This window comes from Myotis nattereri (assembly GCF_964212035.1).
Source record: "Myotis nattereri genome assembly, chromosome: 1".
In the NCBI taxonomy this organism is placed as follows: Eukaryota; Metazoa; Chordata; class Mammalia; order Chiroptera; family Vespertilionidae; genus Myotis; species Myotis nattereri.
This window is the reverse complement of record NC_138075.1, coordinates 29,343,246-29,365,087: the sequence shown is the minus strand read 5'-3', so window position 1 is coordinate 29,365,087 and position 21,842 is coordinate 29,343,246. Positions and strand designations below refer to the sequence as shown.

The 21,842-nt window shown below is 35.6% G+C and overlaps 1 protein-coding gene across 1 annotated transcript in view; it reads left to right on the top strand.

The window, feature by feature from the left end:
• PALS1 (protein associated with LIN7 1, MAGUK p55 family member) overlaps positions 1-21,842 on the top strand; it is a 91,868-nt gene that overhangs the window by 29,418 nt on the left and 40,608 nt on the right. Inside the window, exons 3-4 of the mRNA XM_081088114.1 lie at positions 661-742; positions 5,432-5,962. Of these exons, the coding sequence (XP_080944240.1) occupies positions 5,596-5,962 (367 nt within the window). The 5' untranslated portion in view covers positions 661-742; positions 5,432-5,595. The remainder of the gene's footprint in view (positions 1-660; positions 743-5,431; positions 5,963-21,842) is intronic.

Sequence of the window (21,842 nt, the reverse complement as noted above, 5' to 3'; positions counted from 1 at the left end):
GGAGACTGCGGATCAGACCCTGCCTCTCTAAACTTATTTTACTGGTATCATAAATTATTCACAATGTGTAAAATTGATCCAGAAATTAAAACAAAGAACAAAACAAAAAACTGCATTTTTGTTTGAGCTTTAACCTAGAGGTCAAAGGTGTCATGAAAAATAATCTGCAAGCCCTAGTTGGTGTGGCTCAGTTGGTTGGAGCACCGTCCTGTACACCAAAAGGTGTCAGGTTTGATTCCCAGTCAGGGCACATACCCAGGTTGTGGGTTCAATTCCCCGGTTGATTGGTATTTCTCTCTCACATTGATGTTTCTCTCTCTCTCTTTCTTCCTTCTTTCCTCCCTCTGCTCCTCTCTCTAAGATCAATAAAAAAAGTATGTTATTCTTTTAAATAATAATAATCTGCAAAAAGGCCTTACCCCTTTTTAAAACCTTTTAAAACAGTTATGTTTACCTCTTTCTCATCACTTATTTCAGGTAATTTACATTTATTTTAATGTATGTAAAGTGGAGATTGGGAGGGGGTGCATTTTTACTAAGAAATCCTAGCCATTTGCAAACAGACTTGGATATCACATTGAATTAACCTTTCCCTCCCCACCCTCTCTCTAAAAAGCACTGCAGACTTTTATACTTCATTGTCTCTTTTCTGTTTTTCAGAGTAAGAAATCTGGAGTTTTGTGAAAAACCAGAGAAGAGAAATTAAGAGAATAATAGACAAGGCCTTTCCAATTTGCATAATGTAAGTTCTTTTCACTATTCTTGGCCTGAATCTTGTGTTAGCTGAAAAAGTTGTTTCTATGGGAACTAATAGTCCAGCTCCTCAGAATCAGAGGAATGCTGATCACTTAAAATGAGAATTCCCAGCTGCAGGTCAAAGGGCATTACTTGTGGGAGAAAGGGAGGAAGGATGAATTGAAAAAAAATGTAGAATTCTGGACACTAATGTCGACGAACCATGTTTATGCATATGAAGTGCATGTTTTACATTTTCCTCTCTCTATAAATTAGAATACTGATTATATAGGAAATTGTGTTCCTGCTAACCTGTCATGTTTCCTAGCTCTCACACAAATGGTTCTGTTTCTTAGTGTAGAGTTTTCAGTAGGACAATATTCCTCACTCTGTTTCACACCCCCAATTTCAATCATTTGTATTTATTGAAGCTTATTTAGCATCTTTTAACCCCCTTTTCTTATAGCCAATTCACATAAGCAAAGCCCTTGCCCACTAGTTAAAAGCTAGCATTGAAACTGCTTTGGCCCGCGAACCTGAAAATTCATTTTCTTGCTTTTGTAAACTATGTGAAAAGTTTTGATCGATTTTTTTTCTTTATTTTTCCACCACGAAGGAGTATGAACTGGGACTCTGATGAGGATTTGAAATGTGGGCTTCTGAGACATTTTAAAAAACTATTTATAATTAGAGGGTTAACAGGAGAGAAATACTCTTAGGGCCAGCAACTTGTTAACTGTATTATCTGTATAAGATGGTCTCTTATTTATATAAGGAGGTAATTCTCTAGTTCAGTCATTTACCAGCTTCTGAAATGTCAAACAAAATGTTTTTCTTCTTTCTTTTTTGGAGAAGGAAAATATAATTCCTTTGGCCTAGGACTCTTTCACTGTTTATTGATATGTATTAACTACATATATAAGCTAGGACACATCATAATGTTTCTGATGATTCTGGAAGAACTTGCTGAATCTTTCATGACCTTTGTGAGTTAACTTGTGAACATTATATTTGAAGTGTTGTATGGTGAGATTATTTAACCAAGTTGGTCTGAAGAAAAACTTATTAAAGGAATAGGGATTTGTGGTAGATCTTGAAGGTAGAAAAGGAAAGGAGAAACAGTTCATATTTCTTAGTTCATAAGGTATTTAGGCAGAAAGAAAAAGATATGGGATAGGCACAAATAGGAAACCAACTTAGAAGGCTTGTATAAGAAAGTAGTAAAAGATACAGTTAGAAAGTTTGAGTTTACCTTGTGAGTTCAAACTCTATTCTGTAGGCAATATGAAAGCTATCAGAAGTTTTGAACCAGAGTGATTTGCTCATATTCTTAAGTATTTATCTTTTACTAGATATCAGAGCTATAGAGATGAATAAGACAGATCCCTGCTGATTAGATAATTTACCTATATGATCGACAGTCATCTTGCAGTTAATGTGTCCAAAACTAAATCCATATTAACTAAGTCCATATTACCCTTTAATTGCTCACCCCTTCTATCTCGTTCTCCCTCTCTTTATTCTTAGTCTTAGTTAATGACATTGCCATTCACTTAATGATCCAAGGATAGTGGCCCTGGAGTCCCACTGTCTGGGTTCATATCCTGCAGCCTTCTGTTTGGCCCTGTGCTGGATAGTATCACAGATGCAGAGACTAGTCAGCCTGGTTTCTGACCTCCCAAGTCTGATGAGCAGACAGACAGAGACTTAAAAGGAGAGTAGATAAGGATTAGATCCTAGGGCCTAGGCAGTCTGATTCTGGAGCCTGATCTTTTCAGCATTTTGTTGTCTTGGGTAACTGGGTAGATATAGTGGCATTAATTAGAATTGAGAATGGAGGAAGAGGATCAAGGAGACTTTGAGAAGATTAAAGGTAAATATGTGTTTAATCTTGGAGACATTAATTTCTAGATCCCTGTAGGACATTTTGTTAAGTAAACTAGTCGGCAGGGATCTTGTCTCTCTATAAAGGTAGTACCTAGCCAGAGGTAAATGCTCAATTATGTACAAATCACCCCCTCTTTTCTAAATCTTTGATGGCTTTTCTACTGCCTTGAAAATTAAGAACTTACATTTAAGACCTTTCATAAGTTGAACCCAGTCAAACTTTCTAGTCAGTATCCTGCTGTGCAAGCTGACTGCTTTAGTTCAGCTAGCTTTATTTGTACTTTCCCCAAACCTTTTATTTTCTTGCCTTTGGCTGATAATGGCCTCTTTCTTATTCCTCCATCCTATATCTTCAGCGCCTAGTTTAATCCTCATTCCCATCTTCAAAACAGGCATATTTGGACTTACTTTTGCAATTGTAATAAAAATTAATGAATGAATACTGTATAGTGGTATAGTGCTTGCAGTATTATGTGGCACATAAGTGCTAAGTAAATGTTACAGTTATTATTACTTCCTTTTTCTTCTTCTTGCTCTACTATATGAAATAGACATCAAGTTCTAGTACTTCTATAACTTAAGTATTTTTTTAATATAAATTTTCTTCATTTCACTAAGTTCAGTACCACATTCTTATTGCCTTCAAACTGGTCTCATTGCTCCCCCCCCCCCCCCACCACCACCCATAATCAATCCTCTGCACTCCTACCAGAGTGATATTTCTCTAAAAGTGAATGTGATCATGCCATCCCCTGCTTTAATTCTTGTAAAATCTAATGGGGAGAAACCAATTGGGGAAAAATAATCATTCATTTTCTTTGCTGTCTATCCCAGTAGACTATGAACACTCCAAGAGAGATAACCAAAACGGAATTTTAAGTGGATTAATAACAGGTTGCAGAAATTTTCCTGAGAGTCAAAGGCTAGATCCAGGTAGATAAGCATAATAATAGTGCAAGCATGAGAACTCTTACCCAGATCACCTGGCCCAGTCTTTTCTTACATGATCAAGTATAGTGAATATGGACATAGCTTACAGTTTTTAAGCTGACAGTTTTAATTTCAGATCATAATTTTTATAGATTAGCATATAAAGTAAAAAATACAGTATTATTAAATTTGATTTTTAATGTTCAGTAAATATTGTAAATCAAGAAAGAGTTTTAATTTTCTGGAGATACGTACACATCTAGGTTTTTAAAATTAAGCATGGTACTACCGCAACTCCTACACAAATTTCTGCTTACTTGTAATGAAAACATCAAATAAGCTGAACTTGCATTTGCATAAATTAAAATATAATAACTTAAGAATTGCCTATTGTAATTCTTACAGCTGTTATTTTAATGAAAAAGAAGGCAATCTAATGATAAATAAGGTATTTATGTGTAGACCACATGGCTATATATAAAGAAAGAAGCTAAGATTTGGATAGAAGACAGAAAAGTCTCTCGAAATTCTTGTGAAATGTAATTCTAGTGGCTCATGTGGTTTGCCTCTATTTTCCTGATTGTTGGTCTAGTGGTTTTTCCTGGTAGTTTAGGTGGGTTTATGTTAAGCAGCCTGTGACAAGATGTTTGAGAGAAGGTTGACTGGCATTAGGAATGTTGTCTGAAAACAGCTTTTGCTTAGTAGGCATGTGCTTTAACAAACCTATTTACTGAAATGATGCTCAACTCCAGGAGGTAGTAGGTTTATTATTGTAAATATTTTTAAAGTCTTGAGCAAAAGAAGACTAATTAATTTAATGTGTGGGTTTTCACATATATAAACAATCTGCCTTTTTATGCCCAAGAAATGGCTTGATAAAAAGCCAGTGTCATCCAGTAAAATATTTTTCTTGTCTAAAATATTTTGAAGGAGTTTTAAAATATAAGAATCAAATTAATACTAAAAATTAATATAATTATATCTTTTTTAGTTTTAAAACTTGCTATAGTATCTCATTTAAAACTCAGAACAGTCCTGTGAATAAATATTCCAAAGGACTCTGAGGTTCTGGAGAAACTGAGTAGTCTTAGATAATATAGCTAGAGGAAGTGTCAGAGCCAGAATTAAAATTCAGTTTTTTGGCCTCTGAGTCCAACATGTTCTTATTTTCTGTATAGTATGGCTTTAAATTTTTTTTGAATGGTAACAGGTACCATTTTCTCTGAATGAATTTTCATAAAGAACCCTAATTCTTGTGTTAATGTGACCAGTTATAAACACTGATACCCACTAGTCTTTTTCTCACTCATTGTGGTTTTATTCTATAGATGCCTTAGCTGCTTATCAAAGTTTCTTTTTCATTGGGTATCTTCATCTTATAAACTCCTAAAAGTGAATTGCCCCCCAGAATACTACCTTTACCTCAAGTGGCCACCAATATGACATGCTATATTCCGGTTTCTTTAGCAATTAACTAGGAAGTTTTTTAAATCTCCTGTATGTTAATTGAGTGTAAAGTATTGTGTTGAGACAACTTTACAAAGATGATTAAAACACCCTTATACCTTAAGCAACTTATTCTCTACTAAACTAGTACCCAAAATTTTCTTACTTTCTCATTTTGTTAAACCTTCCAATACATCATTTTTCTCAGCTGTAAAATAAACAGTATGCTTCAAATTCTTGGGAAGGAACCTTTTTTGGGGTAGCGGGGGGAACACCTTGACTTTCTCAGCAGCATCTACAAAATGAAAGGAAAGTATTTAATCTAATATGGACTTGTGGGGTATTTTCTATATTGCAAGGGATTAGAAGTGGTCTATTGAAAGTCTTTTATATTGTAATTCTTATACTTTTTTCCCTTCATCTTTCCTCTTAGATTTCCTTCATGGATACATTTTCATAGCATTATTATGTGATGTGAGAAGTCTTTTGTGGTGTGTTTTTTTGAAGTAACATGGATTTTATACTACAGAATCAAGAGATTGGCTTTATAGGAAAAAATTGATTTATAAAAAGTGGTACAGGTTTTTATAGATAACCATGACAACATCCCATATGAATGGGCATGTTACTGAGGAATCAGACGGCGAAGTAAAAAATGTTGATCTTGCATCACCAGAGGAACATCAGAAGCACCGAGAGATGGCTGTTGACTGCCCTGGAGATTTGGGCACCAGGATGATGCCTGTACGTCGAAGTGCACAGTTGGAGCGTATTCGGCAACAACAGGAGGACATGAGGCGTAGGCGAGAGGAAGAAGGGAAAAAACAAGAACTTGACCTTAATTCTTCCATGAGACTTAAGAAACTAGCCCAAATGCCTCCAAAGACTGGAATAGATAACCCTATATTTGATACAGAGGAAGGAATTGTCTTAGAAAGTCCTCATTATGCTGTGAAAATATTAGGTAAGTAAAAACAGAATAATAGATGTTTTGCATTTGTTTCTCTTACCTTAACATAAGTGTGTATAGAAAGGAAGAAGGGTATAAGAGGATGTAAATAATAACATTTTGAAATAATCCAAGATGCTTCTTTTCTTGGTAAGGTCATATAACCATTATTGTTTACTATTAGCCAAGTAGAGTTAAAGCATATGGCTTAAATATTCCAGTTTCTACAACATGGTTTTTAGATATAATTTTTAAAATAAAAAATTTTACGTGGCCTAACAGTTAAAAATGCCTTAAAATTCACCTTTTGACTTTTATATCAAAATTACTCAAAAGCAATTTTCAGATTTTGAATTTCTGATTTCGTTAAGGTTTATAAAATACTAATAAAATTAATATCTGTAGCTTAAAATCTGTTTGATTTTAATTAATATCATATATACATAAAATGGCTCAAAATTCCCTATACTATCTATTCCCAATTTTATTCTGTGGTGTGGGGGGGAACATAACAAAAAACCAGTGCTGTGAGATTTTAATAGATATAAACCAAAAACTGCTCTGTAATCAAATAAATTTGAGAACAGTTAAATAAGTTAAACACCTTCTTTTTATAGGACTTCTTAGAGTCTTTAGAATGCTAATGGGCATTATGAATCTACAGTAGAGATTTATGTCAAATGTAAATTTCCAAACTTAGAATATTTGATTATTGAACTTTTACTGCCTTTTCTTTCTGCTCGCTCATGCACACACAAGAATGATCACCAAATTAGTGTTAGGAGTATACGTTAATTTGTGTTCTCTTAGATGCTACAGCAAACACCATTCTATGTAATATCTATAATAATCCTGTTAACAGGGCTCTGTAATTCCCATTTTAGAGATAAAGAAATTGCACCCCTGTTAAATCACCTGTTTAAGACCCCAAGCTAATAAGGGATAGAGCCAAATTTGAATTTTCCTGATCTGGATATGTAGTTGGAATATTGCCAGAGCAAAGGGTTTGAGTGAAGACTGACACCATACCTGTTCTTCACTCACTGAACCAGAGATCTGGCTACCAAGAGTGGAATACCTTCCTCTAGTTTGGGCAAAGATACCTTGTGTACTAGATTTGCGCCTCACCAAGTCTCTCTATTCTAAATCGCAAGCAGTTTCTATTACATCACATTGTCTGCTTCATTTCTTTGCTGTAAATTCATTAAGGATCTACATTTCTTGACAAAAAGTAATGTGCATGCTTTTCTAGTTTTTGAAGAAATCACTGGCATGTTCAGTGATAGTGAAATCTGCTAAATGCCTTCAGATGTTATAGTGAAAGCAGAAAGATTACAGATTTTTATGCTCTTTTTTTCTGAGAGTTTTGTTAAGATTTTCATTCCCAATTGCCTTTTACTGGCTCTCAACTCCCACCACCCTTTTTAAAAAAAATTTAAAATATTTTGTCTATATTCTCTATGACTTTGAAAAAGTTTACATTTTAGTATATCCAACCTAAGCCTGGAAGATTCTTTTGTTTTTCTGTTTAAATTGCTTTAAGATTAATGTTTTTGTTCATTTTGCTTTACTTAGATCAGGCATAAATATCACATCTAATAATATTCATGTAATCTCAGTAAAGAAACAAATATAGCTTAAGCCAGATTCACACAGGGAATTTATTTATTTATTTACTAGGGGCCCAGTGCACAAATTCATGCACCTTGAAAGGAACTGTGGGCCGCAAGACTGCGGTGAGCACAAGGGTGGGTCTCGGCCCATCCTCTGCACCCCCACCTGACCCCTCCCGCCACGGCCCCCCCCGTCCCCTGTCTACTGGCAGTCCCACTCCCGCTGCCGTTGCTCCCATGGGCTGACAGTTCCAGGCCCACTCACATCCACTGCCAGCACAGAGCGATTGGGGCTGGCACCATCAGCAGGTGCAAGCGGCAGCTGCTGCCCTGATTGCCCCTCAGGAGCAGGGGGAAGTGGAGAAGCCCGCAGGGGTGATCAGGGCCAGCAGCCGCCACTTGCACCCACTGACGGTGCTGAATGATCAGGACAGGCACTGGGCACAGGCAGCGGGTGCGAGCAGCGGCTCTGGTGCCAGCTGCGGGTGCAAGCGGGGTCGGCACTGGCAGCAGGTGCGAGCGCCGGGCAGGACCGTGGTGCATGAGAGCAAAGAATTTTCAGTAACCACCAGAGGTTTGCCCCAATGACAGCGACTGGTGCCCCACATTGGTCTGGGGCCCCCCGCTCACCTGCTCCACCATCCCACTGCAGCTGATGCCCATCATGTCCCGCACTCTGCTGCCTGCTGCCAATGCCTGCCATGTTCCGCGCATGCACACTGGTGGTCAGCGCACGTCATAGCGACCGGTTGTTCGGTTGCTCAGCCATTCGGTCTCTGCATATTAGGATTTTATATATATAGATTTGCCCAAGCATAGAGAACTGGAGACCATTTCTCTTAAATTTTTTGCCTTTTCCTCTTTCTGTTTGTATGTTGCATTGCTAATTTATCTACGAGTATAGATTAAAGGACAGCTAGCCCAGCCAGTGTGCCATAGTGTCAACCTATGAACCAGAAGGTCAAGGTTCAATTCCCGGTCAGATTCACATGCCTGGGTTGTGGGCTCGATCCCTAGTTGGGGGCGTGTAGGAGGCAGGTATATTTACTTCCAACTTGCAATCCGCATTAGTTTGTAAAAATACCTTTGTGCAGTTTTTGTACTTTAAGGATATTTTATATACTTTATTTTAAAGTAATTTGAAATGTAGCACCAGGTATCTGTACTTCATTTTTTGAATAGGAGAATATTTAATGTGTTGAGAAATAAGTGATAGATTTAATGTTAATACACTCAACACAAATGTGTTAATTGTAGGAAACATGAAAAGTTAGCATAAGTTATCAAGTTGTTATTGTCAATCAAAGCTTCAGTGTTTGGATAGATTCAGTTTTAAATTTTCTTTTTAAAATGAGGTTTAATAGCTTTGTACCAAACATTTTTTTCCTGTTCATAATTTGCTAACACATCATATGACAACAGTAGTACTCCCTTAAAGTTGTATGTGTCTCCCTGCCAGTATTTTGATTAATACACACATGCCAGGAGACAACTTCTCAGCCTTTTTCACAGCCAGAAACAGCAACAGCAATCTTGTTTTAAATGAGGCAAGGATGGGGCAGCTGATTTATTTCTTTCAGAGGGAGCCTTCAATTTCTAGATGATACATCGTCATTTATCTGTAAGTAGAGAAAATAATTCTTTTAAGAACTAAAAATGTGATTGGAAAGGTTAGGTACTTTAATTGTCTGGGTGGTGTTTTTTAATGAAAGTTTTTATAAATTTGGTGCTGTGTAGTAATAAAAGTGCAGGGATAGAGGAATCACTTTATTGTTTTACAAAGCAGATGCACCAGTTTACATTCCCACCAATAATTCACTTATCATAGCCATCCTAATGAGTATAAGTTTGCCTTGAATTTTCAGACTGAGTGGGAATAATTTGCTAATACACTTAGGATAGTATCTGTTACAGAGTAAATTCTATGTTAAATTTGTTAAATAACTGTACAAATCACCATCGTGGTGTGTTTTTTTTAAGTTCAGGAATGGAATTGATAGAAAATACTCGGAAAAATGAACTGAATTTTCTTGTTTAAAAGTACTCAGAACCTTATTGAAAATTAGTGGTGTGGGAACTTAACTTCAAATGAGTAATTAATATTAGTATCAAGTATAAAAAATTTTGATATATTTGAGAAATTTTGAACTAATTCCAAATAAATAATTAATATTATAAATTATAAAAAATTTGATATATTAGGGAGGCTTTCCTTAAAATGGGCATGAGTTATTAAAACTTGCTTTGCCATAAATAAAATATCATTGTCTAACTCTCTTTTATAAGCAAAGTACCTTGTGAGAGAAATCCTGAGAAAAAAATAAAATGTAGGTTAGAGTGGGATGAGCTAGAGTAGGATCATTTTCACATGTCTAGATTGTAGATTTCACTGTTTCGGTTTTTGTAGTCACAAATAAGTAATTTTGGACCACAGTTGTGGATAAGTAGACATAACATTTAAAGAGAATAAACTCAGAAACTGTAGACTATATGATTGTTGCATCTTTGAAAAAAGCTTGGGAAAGGCACACTCAACTGCCCACACAGACCCATAAGCTGTTTGTTTTGTGGCTAATAAAGTGACTCCTGAAATTGGTGATTAGGGGCTTTCTAATTTATACTAAGAGAACACGCTATTAATGTGAAGAAACATTTTAAAAAGACACACCAAGGGCAAGAAAATTATGAATAAAATATTTTATAATAATAATAGCATGTTTCACTATTGATTAAGTGTCCACCTATTATTTTTGCCAGATAGCTCTGAATATTCAAATTGTTAAGTCAAAGAGTACTTCTGGCTTTGGCTGGGTGGCACAGTTGGTTGGAACGTTGTCCTGTACATCGAAAGGTTGTGGGTTTAATCCCTGATCGGGGTGCATATAGGAGGTAACGGATCGATGTTTCTCATTCTCTCTCTCCTTTGCTCTCTCTAAAATCAATAAACATATCCTCGGGTGAGGATTTTTTTTTTAAGAGAATACTCTGTATTTGACATTGTAAAATGAAATATCTTTCATGTTTCTTTCTGACAATATTTGACTTTTGATTGCCCATGGTGTATTCTGGAATATTGTTGGATTATAATGAACTTTGTAAGAGAATGGCTTTTAGCCCTAGCCGGTTTGGCTCACTGGATAGAGCATCAACCTGGGGACCAAAGGGTCCCAGGTTCAATTCCGGTCAAGGGCATGTACCTTGGTTGCAGGCACATCTCCAGTAGAGGGTGTGCAGGAGGCAGCTGATCAATGCTTCTCTCTCATCGATGTTTCTAACTCTCTATCCCTCTCCCTTCCTCTCTATAAAAAATCAATAAAATATATTTTTTTATAAAAGAGAGAGAGAATGGCTTTTAAACTGATAAGAACAGATACTACACTTGATCTTAGCCAAAAGGCCGAGAAGTGATGAGAATGGCTTTTAAAATAAAGTTTATTTAAAGCCAACAAACAAAATTCCAGTGCCAATAAACCTTGAAATCAGCCTACTTCTGAGAAGTTAATTATTCTTGCCATTAAGTGTATGCTCAACTGCTGTAGATATTTCCACACTTTATTAGCCATTCTTTGAGGGAGTTTTTTATGGAAGTGAAATAATTACACCTATTGGTATTAGGTTTAATGTTTAAAATGCTAGGACCATTTGAAAATTTTCTGATTTATTAGGATTGCTATAATTAGAGCTAACCTAAAATAAAATTTTTAAAAAATTCACTAGAATATGGATATAGTCATGTAATGTTTGTTAAATATGCACAATTTGCATAATTTCTACTGAAAAATGATTAATTGTTACACCATTGAGCCATTGACACAATACATAAAAACTTCATTCTGCCAGCCCTAGCTGATTTGGCTCAGTGGATTCAGCCTGCCGACTGAAGGGTCCTGAGTTCAGTTCCAGTCAAGGGCACATGCCCAGGTTGTGGGCTCGATTCTCAGTGGGGGGCATGGTGTGCAGGAGGCAGCCAATCAGTGATTCTCTCTCATCATTGATCTTTCTCTTTCTCTTCCTTCCTCTCTGAAATCAATAAAAATATATTTTAAAAAATAAAACAAAATTAAATAAATAGTCCTACCCAGTTTGGTTCAGTGGATAGAGTGTCAGCCTGCAGATCAAAGGGTCCTGGGTTCGATTCCAGTCAAGCGCATGTACCTCGGTTGCGGGCTCCTCCCTGGCCCCGGCTCGGCTCTGGTTGGGGCGCGCAGGAGGCAGCCAATCAATGTGTTTCTCTCACATTGATGTTTCTCTCTGTCTTTCCCTCTCTCTTCTACTCGCTCTAAAAATCAGTGGAAAAATATCCTCAGGTGAGGATTACAAAAAATAAAATTAAAAAATACTTAAAAAAAATAATAAAATGTACAATTCATCATGAGTTTTTAGTATATTCCTAAGATTGTACACCTATTATCACTATATAATTCCAGAGTGATTTCATTACCCCCAAAAGCAAATTATATCCACTAGCAATTACTTTATATTCTCCCCTCCCTAAACCTTAAAACCCTAATCTACCTTCTGTCTATAGATTTCTTTATTTGAGACATTTCATATAACTGAATCACACTGTATGTGACCTTTTGTGACTGCCTTTTTTTCACGTAGCATAATGTTTTCAAGGTTCATCTGAGTTGTAGCATGAACCAGTACTGCATTCCTTCTTATAGCGAGGTAATAGTCCATTGTATGGGTAAACCACTTTTTGTTTGTTCATTCATCTATTGATGGAACGTTTGGGTTGTTTCCACCTTTCGGTTCTTGTGAATAGTACTGTTATGAATACTCGTGTATAAACTTTTGTTTGAAGACCTGTTTTTAATTCTTTTGGACATATACTTAGGAGTGGAATTGCTGGATCATAGAATAATTCTGTGTTTAACTTACTGAGGAACTGCCATATCTTCCATAGTATCTGCACTGTTTTACATTCTCACCAGCAATGTGTGAAGGTTCCATTTCTTTACATCCTTGCTATTGTTATTATATGTCTTTTAATTTTAGCCACTAGTAATTTTTTAAAAAATAGAATAAAATAGGAAATATTAAAGCATATCATATTGCACATAAGTATTCATAAACCTTTTATGGTATTTATATACTGGATTAAAAAATCAAAAATATTTTTTTAATGGATCACCAACTAAAGTTTGAGAAATATTATCCTAGTCAGACCCACTCGTTTAGTAAAAAAGCTTGGATTGGAGACTTGAAATGGGTTATCCAGTGATATATAATGAATCTAATAAGTGGTCAAACCATAACTAGGACTCAAGTATTCTGGCTACAAATTTGGAGCTGGTTTTTTTCCTCTCATCAAACTGGTTTCAGTTTCATCCAGAGAAAAATCATGAAGCTTTTATACCTGATTGAATTGTAGTCACGTGAATGACAGTTTTCCATTTTCATATCATATTTGGGGGTAAGATTTTGCTTAACTGTTTTTGCTTATATACTTCTATTTGTTTGTAATTTGTAACCCAATTTGTTAATGAGTAATTATTGTTCAGGGTTTTTCATGAGCTTCTGCTTATTTTTAGTAAATTCATTTTTTTTACCTAGGACACTAAAAATAAAAGTTCAGATATTTAATTTTATGTTCTTAAATTTTAAAAAGAAAAAAAGAAAGGCTACCCCTATTTAAGCAAATATTTCCTGAATGAAAGTTCTGATTTTGACTCTGCTATTAGATAGTGCTGGTAACTGATATAATTTCCTCATATTCAGTAATATTAATTTCTTTATCTCAATGCTCAGTTTGACTCTAAAGTTTAGATAAAAAGAAGAAATCTTAAAACTTTTTCAGAAAAAAGTCATGAAGTTCGTTGAAATGTAGAAATTTCTGAGCATAGGTTTAAAAGAACTTGTATTATTTAAACAACGAAATGGAAGAATCTTAATGTTAGAATAGTTCTCTAGATTGTCTGTTTTCCTGTGGGGTAAATGATGGCAGTAAGTAAAACTAAGCAAAGCTAATCCAGGGTAGATGGTTATCTCCATTGTTTTGAAAAGTCTTAAGAGATGGAGATTCCTCAGCTTCTTGGGTAATTTTTTTGTTTCCCTTATAGCCAAAAATCCTCCCATATGACTTCCCAAAGTCTTAGGTGTTTGAAGATAGTATTTTCAGATAGAGCAACTCTTGGTGATTAATTTCTGTTGCCTATTTTAGTCTTCTTTCTTTTTCATTTTAGCCTGCCAGGAGATGGCCAAAGGGAGGTGAGATAGTACAGGGGGTAGATTCGTGGACTTATTGTGTATGTTTGTAGTTATCTGATTAATTGTATCCCTAAGCCAAATATAAGTGATTTTTCTTTAGATAATCTGTCTTCTCTTTTAACATAAATTATCAAGATTTAAGTATTGTATGAAATGTTAGAGAAGATGATGGAAACTTAAAACAATTTTTACCAACATCTAGAGCTCTAGAGCAGTGGTTCTCAACCTTCCTAATGCTGCGACCCTTTAATACAGTTCCTCATGTTGCGGTGACCCCCAACCATAAAATTATTTTCGTTGCTACTTCATAACTGTAATTTTGCTACTGTTATGAATCGTAATGTAAATATCTGATATACAGGATGTATTTTCATTGTTACAAATTGAACATAATTAAAGCATAGTGATTAATCACTAAAACAATATGTAATTATATATGTGTTTTCCGATGGTCTTAGGTGATACCCCTGTGAAAGGGTCGTTCAACCCCCAAAGGGGTCGCGACCCACAGGTTGAGAACCACTGCTCTAGGGAGTCTCTGTTCTCTTTATATCCTGTCCTTTCTTTGTTGTCTGTCTTATCTTCATTATCACTGAAGAGGTACATATTTGACAGTGTTTTAGCTGCATCTGATTGGATTTTTTAAAATTCCCTCTGAAATTGCACAGAATATTGAAGAACTTAGGTGGCTTTTTGTTTAAGTAACATACAACCTAATTGCTGCATCAGAGTGAGACATTTCTTAAAGTATGTAGAAAATTAACTGTTACTGAATAATAGGTATTTGTAAAGTGCTTTTCAAGATGTACCATATGGGAAGAAAGGTTTTTTTTAACCTACAACTAAATATTCTGACCTTTAAAATTAAGGATTTTTATATGAAACTAAAATATGAATGAGAATGTCCATATGAGAATCCTTGAGTTGATGTTGCCAACAGTTATTTTTTATGACATCATAACTAATATCAAAGAAAAGACCCTTTGTCAGAATTTCATTCAGAATTTTCAAAGAACTGAGTCAAGACAGTGAACTCATTTTATCATGATCAGTATTTTAAGACTAATGCTATAGTTACTTCTTGCTTTCTTTGTGATCGTTTATTGGACAGAGGAGCATCATTTTTAATGTCCTTTAAATTGATAAACGTACTTATAAATTTATACTAATCTCATCTAAGAGTTTGTATTACTTGGTATTTCCTATTTTTTTCTCTTAAATATTCATTTGTTTAAGCTGTATATGGTTTAATCCATATCTTTGTCAAGTTACCTATACTCAATAATTAAGTTTTAAAAACTCTTCTGAATGTCTGTCTGGTAACTTATGCTATTCTGCTTATTCATTAGACTTTTTCAATGAGAGAACTTTGGGCAGCTTTTCAGCCTAAAAATGCTATCTGGAAACCTTCCCAGTTAAATTGGTCATGAAAGCAGATATGGAATTTATCTGAAAATTGTCTGTGTAAATCATAGTTGTCAAATTTTGCTGTACTACTTTGCTCCTCAGGCTAGTGCAGTACAGTCAAAGGTGCTTTACAACATTTCTCAAAAAAAATACATCACCTCTATATTCACAGAAATTGCAGTTTTGGTTTCTTTTGCTGAGCTTTTCTCAGTATGCTACCTAGCATACCATTGTAATATTGAAGTTAAAATAAAATACTGTGAGAATTAAAGCATAAGATAATTTCTTAAAATAGCAGAAGTAAACTGCAACAATATTATAAAAGTAGCTAATAATATTATAAAAAGTATATAAAATAATTAAGATATGCCTTATGTATGGAAACATGCACAAGCATAGGTAACTAGAGGAAATTTCTCCTACAGATTCACGGTAATATAACTAGAATGTGTAAGCTTTTCTAAATACTTGTTAGTGTCCATTACATGCTGCTATATTGGGTGAAAAGACATCTCAGGACAGCTTTTCTAAAACAGATAAACCGATCACAATCAAGCCCTAGAACCTGCAAAAAATGTTTGTCTTTTATTATTCCCTTAGCATGGCAGAAAAAGCACTCCCTTAGAAATTGAAGATATGAATTCTTGATCCAAGTAACATTTTTATATATGACATCATTTTCTTCATCTGTAGAGAATTGATCTGAAGCTGAATTACCTTATGTCTCAGGTTCTGATGTCTTTCGTTTTTATTTTTTTATATTTTACTGATTTTTTATAGAGAGGAAGGGAGAGGGATAGAGAGTTAGAAACATTGATGAGAGAGAAACATCGATCAGCTGCCTCCTGCACACCTCCCAACTGGGGATGTGCCCGCAACCAAGGCACATGCCCCTGACCGGAATCGAACCTGGGACCCTTGAGTCCGTAGGCCGATGCTCCATCCACTGAGCCAAAACCGGCTAGGGCTTTATTTTTATTGGTAAAAGTTTTTGAGGATTGTATGAGGATTACATAAAATGTATATGCATATAATATTGTATTCTACATCTATGTGATTCGGGACAGATAGACATTTGTAGTTTTTCAGCAATGGTTGGTGATACTTGTAAAACTGAACTTTAGTGCAAGTGTTTTTAACTTAGTCTCGCAACATTGATTGACATAAGTCTAGAAGCAACTCCTAAGAAAAGAGAATTTCAGTGAAAACAATTTTTTACTAATTAAAGGACAAAAATGTGAATAGGACTTAATACAGGTGAGTGAACTTCTAAAGAATAATTAACAAGTTTAAATTGGTTTTAATGCTAACATAAAAATCTTGAACCTTAAGCCCAGTTAAATTTGTTGATATTTCTAGCATTGGCATGGTCCTTATGTTCTCCTAGACGCCATTAGTATGTACTAGGTCATCAGCCTTTTTGGGATTCAGTTGTAGTCTTCTGCTTTATAGCTTTCCTATTCCTATCTTATCTTAGTCCCTGACCTGGGTGGAAAACATTTCCAGTTTGACCCTGAGATTTTTTTCTGGATTTTAAACTATCCTAGGTGGTCTTTATGGCTTTAGTACTATTCAGTATGAAGACAATATGAAGAAATTGATGAGATTTCATCTGTTTCTGGAAACTATATTTTTTACCTCAGTTCCTATCAACATGAAAAGCCTGCTAATTTCTTAGAACTTTAAAGCTGTCATTTCTTTGGGACTAACCACAAAATGTCCCATTTTCCAATTTAGTGTCTCAACTATTAACCGATCACCTGAAGTAAGATCACTGATCTCAAGTTATATCTCCCATTAAACCATTTCTAGTTTGGTTACCCTACCTTACTTTCCCTAGTTTTTCTTGCTGGCTAATGACTACAGTATATTATTTATACTTAAAATATTCTAAATATGAATATCATATGCTATGTTTATAAGAGAAGCAAGAAGAGGGTAACAAAAGGAAGCAGTTATCAAGAAAAAATAGAGTAACTATTAAACGCAGACACAAAAACTCAATATAGCAATCAAAGTTATTTAGTATAGAAGAAAATAGTTTTGAGTACTTTATTGAATCCCAAGTATATCATGTCTTAAAATTCTACAATAATTGATGTTAATAAAGCCTTTAAAGCAATGGTTCTTAACCAGAAAGGTATGTGTGTGCATGCGTGTGTGTGTGTGTGTGTGTGTGTGTGTGTGTGTGTATGATTATGATTGAGGTAGAACTCAGGACCAACATCTCTGTAAATTTTCTTACTAATTCTCATTAATATCCTTGATTAAATACATTGTTCTAACATAGCAAAAATGATAAAATTATATTCAGTATGTGCTGCTTAAGACTGCAAGGCATTTTATAAAATCAGTGTAATTTCAGTCATTAAGGGGAAAAAGGAACAAAGCTCTAGTAGAAAAATGGGCAAAAGCAGAAAAAGAATGCAAGAAGAAATATAGATGACTATTAACTTTGTGAAAATATATTCACCCTCATTCTTAGGCAAATAAGTATATATATTTTTCCTAACCAGATCATCAAAACTGAAAAGATTTATAATCCTGAATTTGGTTTTTATTTGTAGAAACAAACTCAAGTATAGTGCTGATAGGACTATAAGTACAAATTTGGAGGGTAGATTGGCAATGTATATCAAAGTTATAAATGTTTTTATTATCTGATCAGTAATTTTATCCTAGGAATTTATTCTAAAGAATTTGGAAAACTCATATTGCAAAACATTCATAATCTGACCTGTATGGTTAGCTCAGTATTTTTTTAAAAAGTCTGAAAGGTTACATAGTATAATTAAATGATACCAGTAGTTATAGCTGAAAAGCAGAACTGCAGATAATCCTATATAGTAAAAGGTTAATATGCAAATTGACTGAATGGCAGAACACATGGTTGCTATGATGAATACTAACCACCATGGGGCAGATGCTCAACACATGAGGAGTGCCACTTAGCCAGAAGCCGGGCTCACGGCTGACAGGCACAGCGGCAGTGGCAAGAGCCTCTCCCGCCTCTGCGGCAGCGCTAAAGATGTCCAACTGCGGGCCTAAGCCATAAGTTAGACATCCCCTGAGGGCGCCCGGACTGCAAGAGGGCACAGGCCAGACTGAGGGACTCCCATGAATGCACGATTTTCATGCACCGGGCCTCTGGTTATTTTATAATGTCAGTATGTTAGTGTCTAAGTCAGCCGTGGGCAAACTACAGCCTGCGGGCCGGATCCGGCCCATTTGAAATGAATAAAACTAAAAAAAAAAAAAGACCGTACCCTTTTATGTAGTGATGTTTACTTTGAATTTATATTAGTTCACACAAACACTCCATCCATACTTTTGTTCCGGCCCTCTGGTCCAGTTTAAGAACCCATTGTGGCCCTCAAGTCAAAAAGTTTGCCCACCCCTGATCTAAGTGGATGGCTTTAGTACACAGGAGAGATTCACAAGTTCTTTTGCCTTTAAAAACTTAAATATCTGGAGAGTTGAAGAGACACAATAGGGAGATGGTTACTTTCTGGACTGACTAAAGTTGCTTATTGATTTCAATCAGGAGATCTGAAGCTCCTGATTTTTTTCATTGCCCTGACAACCAGTCTGAGCCCCTTTAAAGATTTACTAAAAATTTAAACAGGAATCCCATTATCCACTCAGGGAAGTTGTTAGTACTCATAAGATTGTAGCCTATTTTGTTGGTTTGTAATTTTTTTTCTTTTAAGATATTTAAATATTTTACTATTTTGATCTAAAGATACTTTAAGGCTATTGAATTCTTTGTACTCTGAGGAAATTCTCTATACTCTTAGGCAATTCTGTATTAAGCTCTTCAAATTTCATGGAATCTGACATTCCATATTCTTTCTCCCACTCCTCCCTCCAGCTTTTTTGAAGTACTAGAGGCCTGGTGCACAAAATTTGTGCGCGGGGTGGGGTGGGTCCCTCAGTCCGGCCTGCATGCTCTCGCAACCCGGGACCCCTCGGGGGATGTCCAACTGCCAGTTTAAAATGGCAGTCCGACATCCCTCTCGCAATCCAGGACAGCTGGCTCCTAACTGCTCACCTGCCTGCCTGCTTTATTGCCCCTAACCACTCTGCCTGCCTGCCTGATCTCCCCTAACTGCTTGCTTGCCTGCCTGATCACCCCTAACCGCCTCTGCCTGCCTTCCTGATCACCCATAACCACTTGCCTGCCTCCCTGATTGCCCCTCACCACCTTTGTCTGACTGCTTGATCGCCCCTAACCACTCTGCCTGCCTGCCTGATTGCCCCTAACTGCTTGCCTGCCTTCCTGATCACCCCTAACTGCCTCTGCCTTGGCCCCTGCCACCGCGGCTTCATCTGGAATGACGTCCAGAAGGTCATTCAGCTGTCCAGTCGAATTAGCATATTATACTTTTATTATTATAGTCAACAAAATTTTGTATATCTAAAGTGTACAGTGTGAGAATTTGCTGTATACATTGTGAAATATTTACAGTTAATTAACACTTCTATCACCTCACAGTTTCCTTTTGTGTATGCGTGTGAAAATGCTTAAGAGCTACTCAGTAAATTTTAAGTATGCAATACAATATTGACTGTAGGCACCATGCCGTACATTAGATCTCGGAACTTATTATCATAAAGCTGATAGTTTGTACTCTTTGACCAAAATATACCAACTTCCACTATCCATATTCTGTCTACTCTTGTAGATAGCAAGTTATAGTTAAATTCTGATTATTTAACAAGTTTTATTTAGCACTGAGTCACAACTTCGTAGGTTATTCTAATGGCAATTTGACTTTCTAATTTTTCCCCCTTTTTTGCTGCATTAAGTTAATAAAGAACATGTATTTTCTTTTATAAGGGGGAGTAGACCTGTTTTCATTAGAGAGAGGGAATATCAAGAATCAACTGGAGAATTATTCAAATCTATAAAAAATTTAATTACTATAAGTAGTGGTATACAAGATAAATGTACAAGATTCAATGATTTTTGAAAGTCTTACATATAAAGAAAACTAACAAAAAGACTTAAAAAGATTGTGCATAAGACAAATAGTATCTACTGTGAGTTTTTCTCAGATTCATTTACAGTTTTAGTATCAGTCAAAATCGCAATAGGATTTTTCTTTTGGAACGAATAGGAAAGAGACAGTGGGAGATACCTTGAAAAAATTATTCTGTAAATTAAATAGTCAAGATATTTTGAAAAAAATAATGAGCAAGTACTTGTCATATCAATATGAGCAAAGACTGCAGTGCTACTTTAATAAGACACTGTGGTTCTGATAGGCCAGTGGACTAAAACAGACCCTAATATATGTAAGAATTCGGTAGCAACTTAAATTAGAAAAGGAAGGATTATTTAAAAAATAATAATAATAATGGTATTAGAATAAGTGTTAACCAGAAAAAAAGAAATGAAGTTAAAATTTCCCCTCAAAGACCTATCAAAAAAATTTCAGATGGATTAAAGTTTATTATGAAATAGAAGCCACAAGAAGCTAGAAGAAATGTAGGTAAATGTTGGATGACCTAGGGCAGTGGTCGGCAAACTCATTAGTCAACAGAGCCAAATATCAACAGTACAACGATTGAAATTTCTTTTGAGAGCCAAATGTTTTAAACTTAAACTGTATAGGTAGGTACAGTGTTATTAACCTACCTATATAGTTTAAGTACTATTGATAGTTGGCGCCTCCCCCGCGCTGCGTATCCCGTGGCCCACCTGCGCCGCGTCTCCCATTGCCCAGCTGACCGACACCCCCCAGTTCTTCTAATGCCACTTCAAAATAGACTCGCCCAGGCCGAAAACTGACTTCTGCGCATGAGCCACGAAGTTTCAGTCGCACTGTACATGCGCGTCCGCACGTGGTATTTTGTGGAAGAGCCACACTCAAGGGGCCAAAGAGCCGCATGTGGCTTACGAGCCGTGGTTTGCCAGCCACTGACCTAGGGAAAGGAGTTTGTTTATAAGCATAGAAACAGTGAAAGAAATCATGCTGGAAAAGGTAGATCATTCTTAATACGTAAGAGTTGAAAACTTCTACAGTAAAAGCAGGCAAGTGGAAAAATTAGAAAACCATTTCCAGTGAATGTGACAAAGTGTACACACAAATGTACACATCTGCCTGTTGGGGGGCAGGGAAGAGATGACCTCTGGTTCTAAACATTTTGGGATAACTCCCAGAAAAATGCATGTGCTACATATGCCCAGTAACAGGTTTGCACACACACACACACAGATGCCATAACTTTCAGTATAATTTTCAGACATTCGTGGTCATAAGAGTTTTATGGATCACAAAGGAAGTACCTGGTAAATATGAATAAACTTTAACTTTCTTATTAAAGAAATTGAAGATTTTTTAAAATGGTATATTGTTGAATATTGGCAAAAATATTTCTAGTGGGATATAAATTAGTAAAATCTCCCTGAAAAGCCGTTTGGTTTTTAAAATGTCAATCTTATTTTAAAATTCTATTTCTAGAAATTATTTTAAGGAAACTTCAGAATCTCAGACAAATTTTTATGCAACAATGATCATTATGTACTGAAGTGCTTATTTTTACTTATAGTAGCAAAAAATTGGAAGCGACCTGAATGATCAACTTTAGTATAATGGTTATTATAAATCATGATTTTAGCCATGTAGTAAAATATCACACAGCCATTGTATGTAATG